We start from the raw sequence: 17,715 nt of genomic DNA on the forward strand, positions 1-17,715 counted from the left end.
ATCTTCGAGATTACCACTTTTAAAGAAAAGTCCAATTATCAAGAAAAAGTAAGAGATTGTTTTGTAACTTACTTCATCTGCTTTACAATGGTGCTCTTCCCCGACTCCCCAGCACCTGTTGGAACAATAAAACATGACAGTTATGAAGGAAATCAAACTCCTCTTTGTGTGCTTGTGTGTGGAATGAAGTTGAACTTTGTTTGAACGCTGTTTCTGCTTTGAATACATGCGTGACCCACAGATGACCTGCCACTAACATGACATTACGTCCTCTGGGTCGTCTGGTTTATTTATGTTTCCATCTCCGAGTACATGATGTACAGATATGCACATGGAGCCCCTATTCATGGTTCATTGTTGGCTCGTTTTTCACTCTGAGAGAAAAGGGGTGCACGGAGGGGAGTAGGTTTAATGGCTTTTTGGATTTAATACTTCATGGATGAAATACTGTTCTGAAAGTGGTGGAACTGAATGTTTTAATCTTTAAATTACAAATTATTTTGTATTTTTCAAAGCGTAACAAAGGTTAATATGTTTTTTTAATCTCTTGGTAGCTGTTTAGGGTTTTATTTACTTCAGTAGGATCTTAAAATCTCTAATTTAAAAACACATTGGCTTTATCGGATGTTATATTTGTGTGCATGTCACCTTTTTAAGATAAACTGCAATCAAGAGAAACCTGACAGACTTTATGATCTGAAACTTTGTGGGGAAAAGTGCAACACTTGTATGAATTAACTGTAAAAGTGAGACACACTTATACCTAAAGGGCAAATATAAAAATTAAAGATCCATGGCATTTGTGCTGAGACAGCCCAGCAGAGAAATCATGGTGCATACACAGTTCATAGGTCATAATTCAGAGTCTTTGGCACGGCCTCGTATTGTCAGGAACATGTCACCATGCTCTGACCGCGCCCTGCCATCAAACATTAGCCCAGCCGGAGTTGATGGAGCAAGTGGGACCAGCAGTGCTCACCCTTCTCGCTGTCAGCTCTCATCATATTCACACACTTCAGGCACTTTTCTGAGGAGGAGGGAGGAACACAGGGCAAAGAGAGGGGTGAGAAAGCGGAGTCAGGGGTTGTGTTGTCTGTCACTCGTGATGTGCTGCTAGACAAAAGGCAGAGAGGGAGCTGGATGATCTCTGTGGGACAACCTGAAAACAAGATGTGACTGAATATAAATAACAGCTCAATATGTTTTTATCCTTTTTTTTGAGTTGATCCTGAAGTAGAAACTTTTAAATCACACTTAAAGCCAATCAAGATGAGATTATGTAACAAGGCTGCTGCTTCTGTTCACTCACCGTCCTCTCCTCAGGAACACACTGTTTTATCACAGGGCTTATTAAGTCTCTGCTTTTACACTGCTATCTACTTCCCCCTGGAACTTTAAGGTTTCTTTATGGAGATGCACATGAACAGTAGATTTATTGGCCCCTGTATAAAATACGCTGTTAAAAAATAAAAGATAGGAGGTGGAAAGTGGAATATCCGGCTCTCTGTGGACGCGCACATGAAGGGCACCTTCCTGACTCCAAATTTAAACTCATCCATTAATATTTCAAGTCCAAAGGGACGTGAATACTTGTGAGCAGCAGTGAAAAGAAGAGCACACCGTCATTCTTCGCACTCAAGGTGTAGTCCTGCTGTTTCAGGGGAACTCTTGGTTATCAGGCCATCTTATCTCAGCATGCAGAGGAGGGTCAACATTTCTATATATCTTAATAAAGAAGTTATCATGAAACATTATCCACTGAAATATAATTTTAATTATTACTCTCTTCTCTGTGCTTTAATAAAAAATAGTCAAGCATTTTTTTAAGCACATACTGATAAATGAGCTACCAGCATTGCTATCTCTAGAGTCAAGTGGCTGTGTGCCTACTATAATGAATTACCCTGAACTTTAAACAACATATAATGAACTTGTGTGTATTGTGGGCTAGCCTGTGTCATGAAAAGCACATGTTCTGTAATTCAGAGGTTTCTTAAGACTTGATAGCTGATTTAGAGATCAAGTTACCATATTCACATGGTGGCCATTTTTCCTCTGACTTCATGCTAGGGATGGGAAGCTAAACCGTTAGCATACTGCTTTATTGAAAAAAAATGTTTAAAGTAATTTCACTGCTTCTTGATTGATCAGCAACTGAAAAGATACTCAATAGTGAAAATGTGGAAGAACAGCGAGCCATAATTAAAGCTAAAAACATTAGCTACCAAAAGCTCAGTCACACCAGCTAATGTTAGCATTTAACTAATTCCTAACTAAACTTGTTAGCTAGTTCACATTATTGTTAGCTGGCTTACATTACCATTTGCTAGGAATTTATGTCTATTCTATCATCTTGTGTTACGATCAAATGTGATATGTGTTAGCTAGTACGTGGTTGAATGCTAACGTTGTGTTGTTTTACCTTGAAGATTTATACGATTTGTACACCTGAACGACATAACAGAAGTTTAGCTTCCCATCCCGACCATAACGTCGGAGTGAAATTACAGCTGTCTGAATAAATTATGTAGCCTATATTGGATGATATTGTAATGGCTCAAAACTACGCAAACTGTGTACCTTTTTTATTAAAGATTTTTCGGGTATTTACCTGCTAAACAGAGATACCATAGTACACTAACTCGCTGAGTATAAGAAACAAAATGATGCACCTATATTCGTTTTCTGAACACGTTAGGTAGATGCGGGATGTTTCATACTGCCCTGAGAGAGGAATGGTATTAATGTTGGTAAACAGTGTAACTTATCAAATTATTCATGGTAACAAACACGCAGGAAATTAATTTATCCTGATGGGACACTACTGAGCTGCTCTCATGTTTAATTCAGGTTCAAACATTGCTAACAGCCAAAACAAAGCTAATCATCGGGGGATAAAGAGCTGCTGTACAGGATTAATCAGTTGCCACTGAGCAGGATATAAACAGTTATATTTGCCAATAAAATGACAGGATGCATAATTAAATTTACCACTGTCCCAAGTTAAGCAGACAGCATCAAACAAATTTGATTTAAAACATTTAGTTTTGCCTTTTAAAGTCTTCAGAATATTCTAATTGATCAGATGTGTCCACCGTGCATGAAGCCGTGCAACGAGGACTGATCAGTATTACAAAGAGCTCTCTGTGCGCAGTGCTGGGAGAGGCGACAACTCGTTCTTTTTAGTGTCGTTACAACCAACCCAGAATCACTTTCTGCCAACAACGAGGCGATGCCAACCCGACTTTCTGCATCTTTAAGCATAACTAATCGTCTTTTTTTCCTGCATTGCTTTTCAGTGGGTGCCAGAACACACAACAACAGATAACATAATGTGTAGCATGAGGATCAGAAGTGCCTAGGCTGAAGTAAACAGAACCATCTCTCTGAACCAGTTCTCTCACAGGCTCACTCACATCGGTGACGACTTGGACACAGTCTCAGATACACACTGCTGTTAACACAAAGTCTGCATTCATGGACTGAGAGATCCCAATCTTGGCAAACACACAGACGTCCATAGATAATCTCACAGAGGAAAGCCAGCCAGGAGTTTCTGTGTGATACTAAAGAGGGCGCGATGTGCAATATTGTTTTTAAATGTTCTTATTTTAATGTATTTATGTTTATCTTTGCATCGGTAAGGACAGCCATCCCACAATGACAATAAAGCTCTATCTATCTGTGATAGTGCTGAAACAATTACTTGATTAACTGATAAATAAATTCATGTACTGTGAGAAATTGTGACGGACAAGCTGCTGGATTCTTTTACTAACTAATAACTTACAAATTCAAAAGAATAACGAGCATAAAAGGACCAAATATTCAAGGACTTAATCCCCAGGAAAGATGCTTCTGACTTAGCTGGAGAACCCTGTGCTTGTAAGTGGGAAGCCAGTTAGGGATCACGATATTGTACTAGACTTCAAAATACGGCCTCGAACCCGACAAATATGGAAATTTGAGGCTCATACAGATACCGAATGTATAGGGAAGAACTCACCAATATAGTACGTATTTGAGCTCAAATGAAAATAGACCTCTACCAGTTGGATTGTGCAACGATATGATTATCCAAAATGACTTAAAAGGCTGCTTATTAAAGTTATTACACACTTGTTAAAAACACTTAGCAGTATTAAACATTTTCAACCAATATTAGCACAGCCTGCCTAGCTGTGACTCTGGATTGCTTACACACCCCATAAGTGGGTAAGCAATCCAACACTTGGTAAATTCTGCTTTACAATAGTCAGGACTCTACATCCTTTTTACACTCAATATAAAGGCAGCAGTTAGAGGGAGTTGCTGAGCCAAACTGGAGGTAAAAGTACATTGTGCATCAGTGACACCTGACTTCCTGTGGTCTGTATTTGACCCATATTCTTTAATCATGAGCATGAGGTTAAGGTATGCCATGTGATGAACTTGCAGAGAATAGCTGGGCACCACAGGGAGAAGGTAAAATCTGCTCTGGTGTAGCTCACAGGGCACAGATTCCCTTTGGAAAAGCTGACACAGCTACCTTAACCCTGTAAGGGCTAGATCCTTCCAGCATAAAAGATTAAAGTAAAGGTAATTATTCACAATTTAAAATAGAATGAGATGGAGGACAAAAACGAAGGATAGCTTAAGGAGAAAACTCTCTGTGACTAAAAGGCAGTTGAAGAAGAGGAGGCACAGGCAGTACAGGTGGGCAAGAGTGACGAATTAGCAGGAGAACGAGGGGGAGGATGACGATAAAGAGAGGCAGAAACGGAGCATGGAGGGCACTGGTTAAAAGAACAAGAGTGCCGATTAAATCCATGAATATTCAACGCAGCTTACCTGCCAGGTGACAATGCAGAGTTCAGCAGCCACACGCAATGTTAAAAAAGAGGCTCATTATTTAGACTGTGTGCTGGAATGAGAAACATTCAAGTGAAGAAGGAGACGATCTCAATCTGTCTACAAAATATTTGTCAGTTAAGAACACAAGTGTACTTCTGGTGCATCTTGTGTGTTATTGGCATGAATCAGGGGGACATGATGCACAAAAAGATATAAAACACATACACACACACACAACTACACACACACACACTCACTAACTAACACATACAGCCAGCATACAAACCACACCAGAAATGAGAGTGCTGAATCAGCATCTGTGTGAAGCCAAATAGCCTCAGACAGCTTTCAGCAGCTCGGTGCTAAGAACAGATTTAGTCCACAGCTATGGTAGCTCTGTAAAGCTTTACTGAGGCGAAGCTAAACCCATTAGCACATAAGGTGGTCACAATAACAATAGTGACATGCTGATGTTAAATAAGTCATTTAGTGTATTCCGATGCTAGCTAGCACTATACAAACTACAGACAAGGTTGGTGAGAAAACTTTTTACTGATATTAAGTGACAAACTAATTCAAACTTAACGTAACGATGGTGCTAGATGGTGCTCATAATGGGAGTTTAATGTGTGTCTCAAAATGTATGGCGCACAAAGATTGTAAGCAAACCAAACAAAAATGTCGACCTGATGTTAGCGCCCTATGAGAAGTAAGTTGTGACACAAGTAAGTTGACACATAAGCTGTGTCTCGGGGCATCATCCTATGAAGGACACCATGACGTACGCGTCATTCGTAGCCTGCGTAGACCACGATGGCCGAACTGAAATGAGACCACAAATTAAATACCACAGAACATCATAAGCCACACATGTTTTGCCCCACAAAGTGCCGCTCCTGTTGCATAGCAACAGCTCACATAAATAACGATACGATACTTAACTTATTATATATAAGATAATTTGAAGTTTCAAGGCCCTTTTGTTTTCGATTTGTATCACTAGCTCTTCGATTGGGATATGTTGCGCCACGAAGAAAGCACTCGATGGATCCTTCGTGGCCCGGGAAAAGGAGGACACATTTGTCTGTCGCATCTGAGGGAGCCTTCGGAATTGGACAGCCTTCGACACGCCGCTGTGATGCAATCAGCCTTGAAATATGTCCTTCGGACACAGAATTGTGTCACAGCTATAGTCTTGGAATCAGTCTGTGCCAAATTGTGTGATAACCTTGTACATTTTGAAACACATTTCATCTTCTGGGGACAGAGAATGACTGAAATACACGGTTTGGACTCAACTAGGTAAAACAAAATTACTATTAGATGGATTGCCTTAGAATTTTCTAACTCGTGGACCGACTGACCACATGGTACAAATCTGCTACTCTACTTTCAGCAGCTGAAGTGGAGAAACAACTCAGCAGAGGCTTTTTGAAGTGACAAAACACACACGCACCTGACTGCATTTCCAAAAATCTCACCACATATCACAGCTTCCACGGGGGGCCTCTAATCACAAACAGTGTTTTTCACATCTTCTGTGTCACACAGCCCACTGCCGCCGCATTTCTTCTGTGAAAACATGTAACGCACCTCAGCATATGGCAGCGTCACAGGCTCGGTCTTTGTCAAAGCTTCTGCCACGGGAGAGTGACTCACGGGCCCAGGCTGTGACACGATTCCTCCTTCGCTCTCTCATCCTGGTCCGCTGCCCCCACCCGCTGGTGTCACGACTGCACAGATCCAAGCAGCTTTTACAGCCATTTAAAGGTTAACCTCCTCTGGGAGTTGATGACACCGAGCAGAAAAAACAACAATGATGCTGCTGCTATTTGCAGGCGTGTCGCAGGGTGCTGAGGGAGCCGACTGACAACAGCAGACGTGACGTTGTTTTATGAGTAAATGTGTTTGTAAGAACAGTTTGCTTCCTGACCCATAATGAAGTTAAGCTGGACAAACACTAACTGATGTGCAGAGGCCTGTTGTAGCAGGACAAATATAACAAATATAACATTTAAGATTGACATTCAAGGACTTCAGTGCAGTGTGTCTTCACTACCAACACGCCCTCGGCTCAATCACAGAAAACAGTGAAGTGTTGGAACATTGTGATTCCTAATTGACTTCAGCCCCGTTTATCTCTAACTGTTCTGTTCCCGAACCGATCCATTGCTCTTCAGTTTACAAAGCCCTTTGTCTGCCGAGTTCATCACCAATAATCATTTCTATATGAACAATGGATCGAATGGCTGAGGCCTTGTTCACACCGTCAGCAGCAATCTGTTTTCAGCATGTCCAGATTGTATTCAGATCGATTATAGAACTTGTTGACAGCAAACCACCCACATGGAATTAGATTTTGTGCGGCTCAGATCAAAGCCACAATCGGAGGTGGTTTGAAAAGTGATTCCAATGAGATTTCTATAGATAAATTTCAGCCTCGAAGCTCTGGCTGCACCAGATTTTGTGACACACGATAAAGATGTTGTCAAGAGGCAGAATCCATCTTGCTACTAGCGACTGCTCAGTTTGTCTCTGCAAAACAACTTGACAGCACTACAGAGAGCAAGATGGAGATCTTCATGTCTTGTGCTTCCTCATCAGAAAGCAAGGCCCCAAGTATTAGTAGAAGCGGTGGGTCAAAGTATCGATACCGCAATATATCATCGTCCTGACTTGTGCAATACAATTGTCAATATTTTAATCATGACATGAACGTGGGTTACGTAAAAAGAAATTGTCCGAAGAAGAGGATGACAGCAGGGTATCATTTGACAGCAGTGAAAAGAAGCCACTTTCAAATCCAAAGTCCTAATTTGTTCTTACAGTTGTTCTGTAGTCTGTAAATTTTTTAATTTTTTAGTTAATCAGATATCATGATGTATCATTACATGATTGTCTTGCAATATATCTTATCGCTGTATCGTGATGTGTGATACGTAGGCCACATATCGTGTATCGTATCTTGAGTTACCCTGAGATTCGTACCCCTCATTAGCAGTAGGCTAAGTGGCTACAAACGCCTAAACTAAGCAACCCACTCAGATAGGTTAGCAATGTCTGGATACACAAATCTGATCAATATATTTTAAAATATTATTGTATTGTTTTTGTCATAAAATATCTGAATGGGGAAACCAATCTGATTTGCTTGCAGTCCGAACAAAACCTGATGTAAAAGCTGTTTCTGTTAGCGATGAACCAGAGAATTACCATCCGACTCTTCAGCTCCCCTCAGCTCGACGGAGCATTTTACTGCCGTTTATCTCACTGTTTTGGTCATACAGACCACAAAATCAATGTTTTGGCTCTTCCTTAGTGTTTCCAGCAGCAACAGGCAGCTATTTTGACTAAAAATAGCTCTAAAAACACAGCTCATTACCTGCTTAGCACCAAATAGAAGCTGCACAAAGTTAGCAACAAGCTAGCAACCACGGTGGAGCATTTAGCAGCTAAAGATTTCCTTCAGTGGTGGTGGCGACCAAAAATGAGCTCAAATGATTGATGAATATTTGAAGTACTGTACATTTAATGTGTGAATACACACACACCCACACACTGAACTCTTGTCCATAGCGTTTTGCCAGCCCTGTGTTGATAGTTTTTTGCTATTCTTAGATTATTGCCACTCGTAGAACAAAAAGATTTGTGGCACTATGAATCCCACATTGATCAGGCCGAGGCTCTGTGCATATTTGTCTGTGGATGAAAGGGGAAATTAATCTCAGACACTCAAGTGGAGCTGTTTGTCTCCCCTCGGCACACACTTGGTTCTAGTACATTGCCCCCTGTCAGCAGGCTGTTATTAACGGCCTCCTCTTTTTTCACACAGCCTGAAATCAAGCCTTTCTCTGTCCTCCGTTTATTGACCTGCTGATAGCGTCAGTCTTTGAAATATTTCATGCTTCTGCTCCACATTTCCAGGCTTGCAGGGGGAACAAAGGCTCGATTAGTTGACTGTATCATTACATGCAGGTGCAAGTGGCTCTATAAACTAATGTCAGTGGTGTTTGGACTGGCCAGGCAGCTCTCCAACCCTTGCAGAGTGTGAAGAGATGGAGGAATTTTACATGGCTGGATTCAGTATGTTATCGCCTAGAGTGGAAAAGTAGGTCATCTGCCTCACAGGGAGCCGAGGAGCTTCACTGCTTCTCTCTCTGCAGAGAGAAGGATGCTTTCTGCTCTCCGACTGCACAGCCAAAGCTAACAGCGTTTAATCCCGTGTTCTGTGTGCTGCTCACAACACATTGATGTGACCTGGAAGCTTAATATATACCCTGCAGTCCTATATTGGAAACTGCTCACAAGCATCTTGAAGCTACTGCTGTTCTTTAAAGAAAAATCAATGCAGCGCATCAAGCCGAATGTGTCAGACACATGAAGCGACAGCAGGTAGTAAGCATGCACGCCTGATTGTATTCTGCAGCTACAGCGGGTAGCAATGAGAGCAGATAAACAGAAACAGGTGTAGATCTTAAAGGCTCATGTCGGTGCAGTCTGTGGGAAAAGAGGATCAGGGAGAGACAACAGAGGACAAGTGGGAACTCATTCTGATGCAAACAACAATCGCACTCGGAGAGCAGCAGACAAACATAAGAGCAGCTGTAACACACAGCACGCAGATGTACGCAATGCATCAATCTGCTGCCTGAGGAAGAGCACTGAGCTTATAGTAATAAGCAGATTAACACCTTATTATTTTTAATAATACAAGTGAGGGAATCTTTACTTTTAATCCCACTGCTTTTGATGTCTTCATACCGTTCCAACACAACCTTCTCAAGTCACTTTTGGTGACCCATCCTCTTCAGCGAGCATCACACTTGTAGTGCCACATGGTGCTATTCTTTCTGTTCTATTCTTTTCCAAACACCCCCCATGGCGGTGTAAAACACAAGTGAAATGTGTTATTTCACTGCTACGCAAGTGATGCCCTACTGCGTCTCTTGTTATAAGCCAATTATCCGAGCAGTGTCGATATTTTAAGAAATGGATGATGTCAGCTGCTGGGTGTCTTAAAACTCTCTCAGAGATATAAAGTCGGAGTTAATACTTTTCCACTTGTAGCAAAGACGTCTATCCGCCCACGCTCGATAACCTGTGGGGGTTTTTTCAAAGTGATCAGGGTGAGGTTATGAATGTAGCGCTGTCCTGATTCTTACATGTGGGAATATGTTTCAAAATGACGTTTATTCTCAGCCTTTGTAATATTAAATCTTTCATATTTTACATCTTCAGCTTGCAGCAGAAAAGAGCAGCTATCTCTGCCGCATAAAAAACACCTAACCCCCTCAATTTTATATCTGCTACTGATTCCTCTTCAGTTTTTAACTGCTTGTGATATTTTCATCACAGTTTAAGCTTAGAAAGGTTTGCCCCTGGGCTAAAATATGTACATATTCTCTGACACAGGGAGAGAGTGTAGAAAGCATCCAGCAGAAACTGAACCAGGGATATCGCACTACATGGCCTGTGTCTTTAAATAAATAGACCACCAGGAGAACCCACATGTTGTGACTACTTGAGGGAAGATGATCCTTGGTATATTATTTCATTTTAAAGAGGGGGTATTATGCTGTTTGACATTTTAAGACATGCATCATGTTACAATGTTGGGTGTCCATAATTATACATACCTATAATCCCCAGGCTTCTCAGCTCAGTCTGCAGGTGCTGGGAACGCCAGGTTTCACACAGTTTTTTCTACACGCTGCACTTTGTGATGTCACGAAGTGCAGCCTCAGCAGGCTTCGGAGAGCTGGCCAATCAGAAATGGTAAATGGTAAATGGACGGTACTTATATAGCACTTTTCTAGTCTTTGCGACCACTCAAAGCTGCTTTTACACTACATGTCACATTCACCCATTCACACACTGATGGCAGAGGCTGCTACGTAAAGTGCCCAACTGTCAATCAGATATCACATTCATACCCGTTGGCTATGCCACCGGGGGCAATTTGGGGTTCAGTGTCTTGCCCAAAGACACTTCGACATGTAGCCTGAGGGAGCTGGGGCTCAAACCTCCGACCTTCCGATTGAAAGACAACCGACTCTACCACTGAGCCATAGCCCCTCAGAAAAAAGTGGGCTTATACGGGCGGGGTTTCTTAAAGGGACAGAGTTGACTGAGTCGTTTCAGGCAGAGGCTGTATGAGGGCCTGCACAGAGCACCAGAGCAAGTTTTTTTTTTCCTGAAAATTATGCTAAGCTACTCCACAGCTATCACAGAGTGAAATATGAAGCTTGAAATTAGCATAATAGCCCCCCTTTAACTTTCATTTAAAGGGCTGGGTATTATTTGAAATGCATTAATTACTTTTTACAACTGGCAATATGATACCTGAGTCTCAGTCCAAATACTTTTTGGAGGAGTTTTCAGGGATAACAGACATATATTTCAGTTTGTAATGGTTATTGCAGCAGCAGAACATAGCTTGTGTTTGGCGTCTCAGCTCCCACCTCATCACTCCTCGCAGATTTATTTTAGGTGCAGAAATTTGAGGAGTGATGAGATAACATCTTAAACCCCTCTAGCCTGAGCCTGCAGGTGGATGCTGAGGACGGAAGCATGAGTGCAGTACTGGTGCAGCAGGGCAGTGGTGGCAGTGACAGAGCAGAGGGAGAAACCGGACATCTTGCAGCTTTAATAGACACCAAACTGAGAGGAAGTGTTTGTGAGGTGATTGTGGAGAATGACGCATGTCAAGAGTGAAATCAGTGCAGCTCAAGTTGCCTGCCTGAACTAGCTTGCAGACCCAAGAATTAGCAACAAGACTAAGACCTCAAATGTAATACCAACTGTGGGTTATTGTACCACACTGCTTAATGCTAAATTAATTTGCATTGCCAAAAACTATGCGTGATATTGGAGAGGTTCAGAAATGTATTTATATCATTAGGTTGCTTAGGTTAGTTCCAGGTGATGAGTCACAGACAGAAACCCTCTAACGCCCCAGGTGTGACCTTACACATGCTGGACGTAGTCATTATCTAAATCCTCGGCTCAGACAGAGCAGGTGTTAAAATGTTACTCATGTTCACGCTACCTTCAAGAGCAGCGTGTGCAAAAATGTTTACTCAACAATTCAAGTCAACTTGTAACCAAATTCTTCATCTCACAATGAAGATTGAGGGAGGACATAACTCTGAATGTAGTCATAATTCAGTGTTCACTTAGTCTCTGAGAATCGAGCTGATTTCTCCCTTTGTCGTCTGAAGTATCAGGTATCACACAGAACATAAGCCAATCACCTGGTTCATTTAGAACAAAATCAATATGCTCCCAGGCTTGTCAGAGTCCTTATTAATTACACTAATGAAATGAATGCGTATTGATTACCGATAACAACACTTGACATGCATGTTGACTTTTCTGCACAGGTCAATATACTGCAGAGGGTGAGCAGGCAAGCGAAGAGAAAGATGTTGGTTTGTAGCAAGGAAATGGAAGATTTTGACGCCATCATTTATCTCCTTCTGATATTTAAAGCAACCACAGTGTTAGTGTCTCTTTTTCTACCAGTATCACAAACAAACTCTCTTTTTAAAGCCCATCTTGTGTGAGGTGTCTTAATTTGACGCACTGGCGTAGTCTGCATGAGAAGAGGCGTGCTTCTGCACACTGGAGGTTTACACATTTCTAATATACCATTAGTGCATAAAGTCCATGCAGATTGTGTCCTAATAAAATCAACTTGGTTAAGATTGAAAGATCCACTACTCTGAAAGCTGAGAACAGCTGGACAGCTCTCCCTCACATATCCATCCAGAACAGCTGGTGTTTGCCTGGCACTCGTACTGCTCACTCTCACACCTCCCTATGTTTCTGCATACTGTCATGTCAGCTTATACTCTACGCACCTTGAAAACAGATGAGACATCAGGAGTGTCGGCCAGTTACTGCAGTGCTACAGGGACCTCATAAAACCATCCTGCATTCTGTTTGCACACCAGATTGTCAGGCTAGGTGAGGGCTTGTTTACCTGAGTCGGCGGCACATGGCGGTGCAGTTGTGCCTGTATTTTTTTGGTGCGCTCAATCTCAGGGGAAATGCTAAGTTTTGACAGCTGTGGGCGAAGGAAAACAAAATCCTGCATGAAAATAATAGCATTGGAAGGTTTTTCCACTGTGCATCATTTCAATGGTATCAGCTGAAAAGACATACAGGAGGTCATCTCAAATTTAAGAAGGCATCATTTCAGGAAAATAATGAAATCTGAAATGTTTGCTACACCTTCAAAAGCAAGGTCAGTGTAATTAAAAAAACTCACCTCTGGCTGCATACAAATGTGCACCTGTGTATTTGTATAGACTGATTTGCACACACAGTTCATCTGGTAACTTGAACTAACACCATTTTTCATGAATGTCCCATGTGGCCATGTGGTGCTGGCTGTGTGTTATAGCAGCTGTTTCCTTAGTGCTGACCTGGTGGCTGATAAATGGGATGTTGTGCCACCTCCACCTGGCAAACAAGTCCACATGTTGGTATCTGACGGTCGGACCTTGCAGAGGTGGTAGTTAAAAGAGCTTGGTCTGTGCATGGATGAGTTAATGGAAACAATGACTCACCAAGAACTAAACTACAAACATCAACACGTTTGTGTGGGTTGACAGAAGAGAAACTACAACACTCTTTAAACACAAAATCATTCATGCAGATTTTTTCTGTGCTGTTTTAAAGTCAGTTTGTTTTAAAAAAGATTATTAAAATAATTGGTTAAAATTTGAAAAAGTTCTGAATATAAGCTTTATCACCTTCTTGCACAATGTTGCCTTAAGAAGATGTTTACCACACACATGCTGTAAATACAAGCTATAACAATAGCCGTTAGCGTATATTAGCTTGGCACAATAACTGAAACCGAGCTAAAGTAAGCTAACAGCTAGCCTGGATATATCCTACTGAAAAAATCCAAACTAACAGCACCTCTTAATACTCTCTTTAACACGCTAGCTAATTAACACACACAATATCTTGTTTGTTCAATCCAAACCAAGTTTAAGAGTAAAAACAACGATTAGCTGTTTTCCTAGCCAATGTTTCCAGAATGTATGCTAAACTAAGCTAACTAGCTACTGACTGTAGCTTCATATTCATCGTACAGGTACCATAAACTGGTACTTCTCTGCAAGAAGCAAATATGCCTTTCAGTGCGATACAATCATATACACATCATATAGCTCACTTTGTTAATATGCTAATCTATTTTGGATTCTTATTCACTCAGCAGTAACATTACATGTTGTATAGATGTAAGGACACGGGCATGGGATGGGAGCACCAAGAGTTCGATCGTGCCTGCCCCACTTGTGTCAGCTGGTGACAAATGTAATCGATATGCTAATGAACCTTGACTGATTTATTCAGGAAGGCCAACATTCAGACTACCGCTTTACTACTTTGACTTAAACGCTTAACATATCCATTAATCTGGAGTGCATGACCTCTGTGTATAAATCTCTCATCTGAACTGCTTCTGGTGATGGTGCAGATCAATAAACTATTAACTGGACCGTGAGTTGCTTAGATGAGAGCACTCAAGTCTCACTACACTGATGTTATCAATATGAATTAACAATGACGATCAAAAAACTAGCGTGATGTATACATCCACGGAGCTGCATGACAAACTGTAACACTGTTAGATACCTACTGTAATGCTAAACATACAAAAGGCAACAATATGTAGAATACAAATGCAACCATAAATAAAAGTATAGGCTAACTTAAAAGCATATTTAATTGTACTAAGCTAACACTTTTTGATGGTGTAAATACATTAAGTATGGTCGGTGTAAAACAAGTTGAAAACTGCCAGATCATTTTTGACAATGAAAGGCTAAGGTTGTTGTGCTTCCTGCATATAATTAGTAAAGATTAGCACAACAAGCTTTGATAAAATACATTATTTGCCTAAATAAAGATTTCCAATGCAGGCAGTTCAAGGAGACTAGTTCGGACAAATGAAGTGAGGTCAGGAAACGCACTCAGCCACTGTACATCCTTTTCTTGATGGCATAAATCGATGATTTGAAAGTGTCAGCTGACCCCCCGGTAGGCCCTTAAGGTACCGCAGGTGGGCTGCGAGAGGACATTTACCATTTTTATCTTTCAATTAAACTATTTGCACTTATACTTCAAAATTAACTTTTTACGTAGAAATGAAAAATTTAAATATATTAGGAAATACTTCATCTTAGTCTCACGTGCTGATGAGATTCTTAACTTTGAGAATGGCTGGCCTAAATAAATTAGAAAATAGTTCAAACAACCTTTATGAGATCTGGAAAGACAAAGTCTGAGATAAACTAGAAAGAAGCTACTGATGCCCTGTGGTGACAGGACATATTAAGGTCACAATCAGGTGGTGCTTACATATTTGTTTCTCGACAAACTTAAAGAAAGCAACGCGCACAGTAGTATTGAAGCTGTAGGACTATTGAGATTTTTAAGAGTCAAATTTCTTATGAAACGCTGCAAAATTGGATTCATAAGATTGTTGCATAATCCTTTTTCTGACAGTTTATCACAGTGGGATAAACAGGAAGTATAATCATCGACAGAAATACATTCTGAGCTGGTTGACAGGGCTCAGCTTCTGACTGACAAATCATCATCGTCTGTTCCATCCTCTGGATTAACCTTTGGTAAATTTAAATATGATGGTAAAAACTGATCACTTGAAAGCCTTTTGGTGCCCGCTGAAGCACATAAAAAATGTATTATTGGTATCATTCAGAAGAAATGATAGAATAACCATGGCAACCAGGCAGAGAGGAAGAATGGTTTATCTTTGTGAGCCAGAGTCACTGAGCTTTTATGACTATTTTAACTTCATTCAACAAAATTCAATGCACTCAATACAGCCATGATGACACGCTGACTGAGAACGTTCCCGTGTGAATACGCTCACTTAAAAACCCAGAAGGAAACAGATTATATGGAAATTACAGGGCAAGGAAATAAGGAACCATATTTTACACATTAATTTTTTATTCACACTGTGTAACGGACACACATTCCCAAATCCTTTCCAGATGTTAGTTTAAATGTGTAAGTTATTTGAGAGCATTCCCTTCACACTTTACAGCTTTAGGTCGGGCCTACTATGAAGTTGGCCTGTGAAGCCATAGTAACTAACTTGATTCTTACATGTGCTCCAGATTATAACTTGCAGTGCAACAAATGTATGTTGTATTCTTCGGTCGATGCTGTGATATGTGAGTGGTCAAACTATTGTATATTTTATGAAGTTCTGAATGTGTGGAGGAGGGGTTGATGGCGATGCCAGGAATGAACTGGAAGTCAAATCGATGAGTGCCAATGTTGGATTATGGAGCTTCAACTTGATGCACTCTGAACAAGTGCCAGTCAAATGCACTGACTGTACATTAAATCTGCTGATTAGCATTTAAAACAGCTTTTCAAACTCTTTGCCTGCTGCTGATGTAGGTGGTGTTACTGCGCCTCAAAACTCAGGAGAGAGAGGGCTGATTCCTACCACAATGGAGCTGCCAAATTCATGAAGTCTGAAATCAGACAGAACCAGCAGGCGTTCTGAGGTGAGGCAGAAACACTCAGACTGTTCTGTAGTCCTCAACACTGAACGACTGAAGAGAAAAATCATTTAAAGTAATAATTATTTGCTCTTAGCTTTTATTGTCTAAATAAATCTTTCATTCGGCGTGCTTGATGCATCACAGTGGGTTTTATCTCTTTCATCTTGTGGTTCGTTTCTTTATACAAAATATCAGTAGACCTTTTGTTCTTTTTAGCTGCGACAGTTCTGATAATATTAAGGTGCGTTTCGATAGCAGGAACCAGGGTCTAAATTTAGTTCCCAGGTAATGGATTTAAACCCCCTAAAAAGTCCCTGCCAGGGGAGTAGTACTTTCCAAAAGTCCAGGAACTTTCAGGGTGGGGCCTGCAGCACTGGTTGTTTCTGATTGGTCGAGTACTCGCAGGGTTTTATTTTAAAGACTGCAGCTGCAAGCTCACTGTTCTCATCGTTATCCATCGATGCAATAGAGCACGATCAAAAACAGCACAAAGTGAATCTTCTCCATGGTAACTGTGGTGTTGCACAAATGGTGATACCGGCCCGTTCGTCGCCTTCTATGGCGTCATCTTTGTTGTATGGCCTTCATCTTCTTCTTACCGCCACCTACTGGACTGGTGGTTTAGTGCAGTTACTTTTATTGCTTCTCCACACATCATTGGCCTGATTTGCATAATCGCCCCGCAGACAACGATGGGCTACAGGAACCATTTAGTTCCTTAAAGAGAAGTTCCTGGAGCTAAAAGTTCCAGGTACTTTTGGTCCAAAAGCACCTCTAGTTTATCTTATCTTAGAAAAGTCTGTCAGTAAACTGTTACTCTGTCACTATTTTAATTGACCTTCTATTGGGATAAATGACTTTGGAACGTTACGGCAGAGCACAGGTGTTAATTATGACACAATGTCTGGGGCATTTAATGGAACTGACGCCTCATTAACTAAATTAGCTCCACCTGTGTTTCCCCTGCTACCGAGGATGGTGCATTCAAGTGTACTCACTCTGCGTTTATACAACAGCGTTTCATCTGAGTCTACTGCTTCTGAGTAAATGGGTATTTGAAAAATTAAGGTCCCTTCCTTAATGATATCATCTGGAACATTCAGGAGTTTGTAATTGGATAGATGACTGTAATAAACCTGCCCAGTCATCCGTCTCCCTCGGAGCGAACATGGCCGACAGGAGAGGCAGCACAGACAACCAGAAGACGTGAGGGGACTGAGGGAGACCATTTTTGTTTTGTTCTTTTAGGAGTTATTCAATGTACCCATTAAAAACAAAAACAGGCGTGTTTATGGAAATCACAACTGATTGCTTTGAC

The 17,715-nt window shown here is 41.1% G+C and overlaps 1 protein-coding gene across 1 annotated transcript in view; it reads right to left on the minus strand.

The window, feature by feature from the left end:
• Positions 1-17,715, minus strand: part of gnai2b (guanine nucleotide binding protein (G protein), alpha inhibiting activity polypeptide 2b) — a 44,167-nt gene that overhangs the window by 15,861 nt on the left and 10,591 nt on the right. The window contains exon 2 of the mRNA XM_069677514.1: positions 73-115. Coding sequence (XP_069533615.1) covers positions 73-115 — 43 coding nt within the window. The remainder of the gene's footprint in view (positions 1-72; positions 116-17,715) is intronic.

Source organism: Semicossyphus pulcher, unplaced genomic scaffold, assembly GCF_022749685.1.
Source record: "Semicossyphus pulcher isolate SPU_LCO1_2020_fin unplaced genomic scaffold, fSemPul1.0.p SCAF_3, whole genome shotgun sequence".
NCBI lineage: Eukaryota > Metazoa > Chordata > Actinopteri > Labriformes > Labridae > Semicossyphus > Semicossyphus pulcher.